The 3273-nt window shown below is 42.0% G+C and overlaps 1 protein-coding gene across 1 annotated transcript; it reads left to right on the forward strand.

Moving 5' to 3' along the window:
- Positions 1-247: 247 nt before the first annotated feature.
- Positions 248-2952, forward strand: KCNF1 (potassium voltage-gated channel modifier subfamily F member 1). The gene is made up of 2 exons (XM_027641185.1): positions 248-632; positions 734-2952. The coding sequence occupies exon 2, from the start codon at positions 930-932 to the stop codon at positions 2391-2393; it is 1464 nt and encodes a 487-aa protein (XP_027496986.1). The 5' UTR covers positions 248-632; positions 734-929; the 3' UTR covers positions 2394-2952.
- The last annotated feature ends 321 nt before the right edge of the window (positions 2953-3273 follow it).

Consider the following 3273-nt stretch of genomic DNA (forward strand, 5'->3'; position numbering starts at 1 on the left):
GCCACCAGAAATCGATGTTTGTGTGTCTTCCTGTGTCATGGGCATTCTGCAACTCTGAATGATTTTATGCACAATTATGCTTTGCATTAGGTTTTTAAAAATGTTTTTAAAACTCCTTAAAGTTCCTGGCAGGATAGAAACACATTATTGCACCTTTTGGCAGTCATATAAAAAGCCGAGATGTGCTTTCTGTGCCGCTGGTGCTTTGCTGGGTTTCACCAGGAGAGGGTAGAGTTTGGAAAAGGACTCCTGGCAGCCTGGGCTCCCTATTGTGCTGAGAAACAGCAAAGGGAAAACAAGCACAAGTTTCTCCTCTGCATGCTTGCACCGACCGACAATGTGCAAGAGTCAGCAGATGAACTCTGGAAGACCTTAAAGTAAACAGAAAACGGAAAGAGAAACAAAATTCAAACGCAGCTTTCTAGGGAAATCTGTGGAATCGAAGGGAGAAGCTGTGGCAGTTTCTGTGGGCTCACCACACCGACTGTCGCTCTGAGAACTGTCACTCACTGCACGTTGCATTAATCAGAGCTCAGGATTTATTTCTCTGCGGTGACTTCCAAGCTGTGAATAGATATCACTTTTAGAGAGAGAATGGGACCTGAAAAGACTCTCGAGCACTGAACAGAGTGGTGAGTTTTACTAAATGGTTTCTTCTCTTTCCAGTCTGCTGGAGCTTTCTAACATCCTGCTTGCAGGCACAGCAGCCTGATGATTTGTCTTTTCTCTGCAGCTTGTTGCATACCTCACACGGCTTTTCTGACTGCAGGTTTCTATCTGTAACCTTTCCCACCACGACTCCGGGTCACTTTGGTGACATTTGTAGTAGAGCTGGCTCAGTGCTGATTTGCTTTCAAGAGAGATTAAAACCACAAAACTGTGAAACCAAACAACGGGCTAAAAATCCAACAAAATCAAATACAACTAAAATGGCAGGTGACTCTATGTTTCCAGATGTGCAGACTGATGCATCAGAAAAAAGTGAAGAAATGGAGATTGTAGTCAATGTCGGTGGAGTAAGGCAGGTGTTCTACGGAGATAACCTGAATCAATACCCAGAAACACGGCTGGCAGAGCTGATCAATTGTTTATCAGGGGGATACGATAGCATATTCTCCCTCTGTGATGACTATGATCCTGGAAAGAGAGAATTTTACTTTGACAGAGACCCAGATGCTTTCAAATGCATTATTGACGTATATTACTTTGGGGAAATTCATATGAAGAAAGGAATATGCCCCATATGTTTCAAAAATGAAATGGAATTTTGGAAAGTGGATCTGAAATTTTTGGATGACTGCTGCAAAACTCATCTAAGTGAAAAAAAGGAGGAACTGGAAGAAATAGCCCGAAGGGTGCAACTCATTCTGGATGACTTGGGAGTAGATGCCTCAGAAAGTCACTGGAAAAGGTGCCAAAAATGCATCTGGAAATTTCTGGAGAAGCCAGAATCTTCCTATCCAGCTAGAGTGGTTGCTATTCTGTCCTTTCTGTTTATTTTGATCTCCTCTGTTGTGATGTGTGTCGGGACCATCCCAGATTTGCAGGTCATAGATGCAGAGGGGAACCGTATGGAACACCCAACCCTGGACAGCATAGAGACAGCCTGTATAGGCTGGTTCACCATGGAGTATGTGCTGAGGCTGATCTCCTCTCCCAACAAACTCCACTTTGCCCTTTCTTTTATGAACATTGTCGATGTGCTAGCAATACTTCCTTTCTATGTCAGCCTGACCTTGACCCACCTAGGAGCCAAGCTGATGGAGCTGAGCAATGTTCAGCAGGCTGTCCAGGCACTGCGCATCATGAGGATCGCAAGGATTTTCAAGCTTGCACGGCACTCCTCAGGGCTCCAGACCTTAACCTACGCCCTGAAACGCAGCTTTAAGGAGCTTGGGCTGCTCCTCATGTACTTAGCTGTTGGAATCTTTGTCTTTTCTGCCCTAGGTTATACCATGGAGCAAAGTCACCCCGAAACTTTATTTAAAAGCATCCCTCAGTCATTTTGGTGGGCAATCATTACCATGACCACAGTTGGATATGGAGACATATACCCTAAAACAACACTAGGAAAACTGAATGCTGCCATCAGTTTTCTTTGTGGGGTGATAGCGATCGCCCTTCCCATCCACCCAATCATTAACAACTTTGTCAGGTATTATAACAAACAGAGAGTTTTAGAAACAGCTGCCAAACATGAATTGGAGCTGATGGAGCTAAACTCAGCTGAGGGGAAAGCCGCAGGCTCCAAAAGTGAGCTAGAGGATCTTTCAAGGGAAGGCACGGAGAGTCCTTTTTATAGCAACCGGCTAAAAGTCTCCCACAGTGACACCTTTATTCATCTCTTGTCAGAAGAGAAACACTATAGGACCAGGCTTCAAAGCTGCAAATAAACTGTGAACTGTTGTCAGCACTAAGCTACAGATCGGGGCAACCTGACAATCAACTATTGAAGAGAGCTGCAGTTCTGTCAGAGTTGGGAGAGAGCTCTGCTTTGCTTTTCCAACATGAATATAAATTAACCCCATGGTATCCCATCGACAGTTGGTAAGACTTTGCCATTATTATCCAAAATAAAATAGTAGGACTCCATTGAGATCAGACCGCTTATATTGAATGTGTTCTGACAAAAACCATTTGTAACCATTTCAGAGACTGAAAAGTCCTTCCCCATCAGTAAATGTTCAATGACCTGAATGCGCAGCATTGCCACACCAGAACTCTGTACCTGTGACAATAAAGAGCAGCATCACACAGATTGTGTCTTCCAGGCTCTCTTCAATGCCTTTGCATCTAGGGGAACCGCTCCTCAAAAAAATTAAAACAGCCTCTCACTTGTACTAGATTCAGGCTTACAGCAAAATGTTACAAGCAGTTTCAGCCTAGAGATACTGAAAGTATCAGCATATAATGTGTGCAGAATATTAGAGTGAATAAATGGCTTTGTTTTTATAAAATGTAATTTGGGGTCAACTTTTTGGATAGGTCTCTGTTCCTCTTTTCAGATAAAATGTAATTTTCAATGAGACGTGAAGCTATGTTTTGAGCAGAGATGCAGAAAAGAATCAATGTATTTTAAGGAGAAAATTTAAAAATATTTGTTCTAGCTTTTAATTGCAGTTTGATTTATATAGCAGGGACGTTTCAGGAAGGATTTATAATCAAGTAATTTTTAAAACTGTAAGTTAATTCATGGTATATTTAATTTACTATTAAAGCAAAGGAAGTTTATAGGGGAGTTAAATTTAATGTTTCTAAAAAGAAACTTTAATT

The sequence above is a fragment of the Corapipo altera genome, unplaced genomic scaffold (assembly GCF_003945725.1).
Source record: "Corapipo altera isolate COAL_440 unplaced genomic scaffold, ASM394572v1 46, whole genome shotgun sequence".
In the NCBI taxonomy this organism is placed as follows: Eukaryota; Metazoa; Chordata; class Aves; order Passeriformes; family Pipridae; genus Corapipo; species Corapipo altera.

Bases quoted from the DNA above. Each gene is read 5' to 3' on its own strand.
- KCNF1 (XM_027641185.1), top strand. From the start codon at position 930: ATGGCAGGTGACTCTATGTTTCCAGATGTGCAGACTGATGCATCAGAA.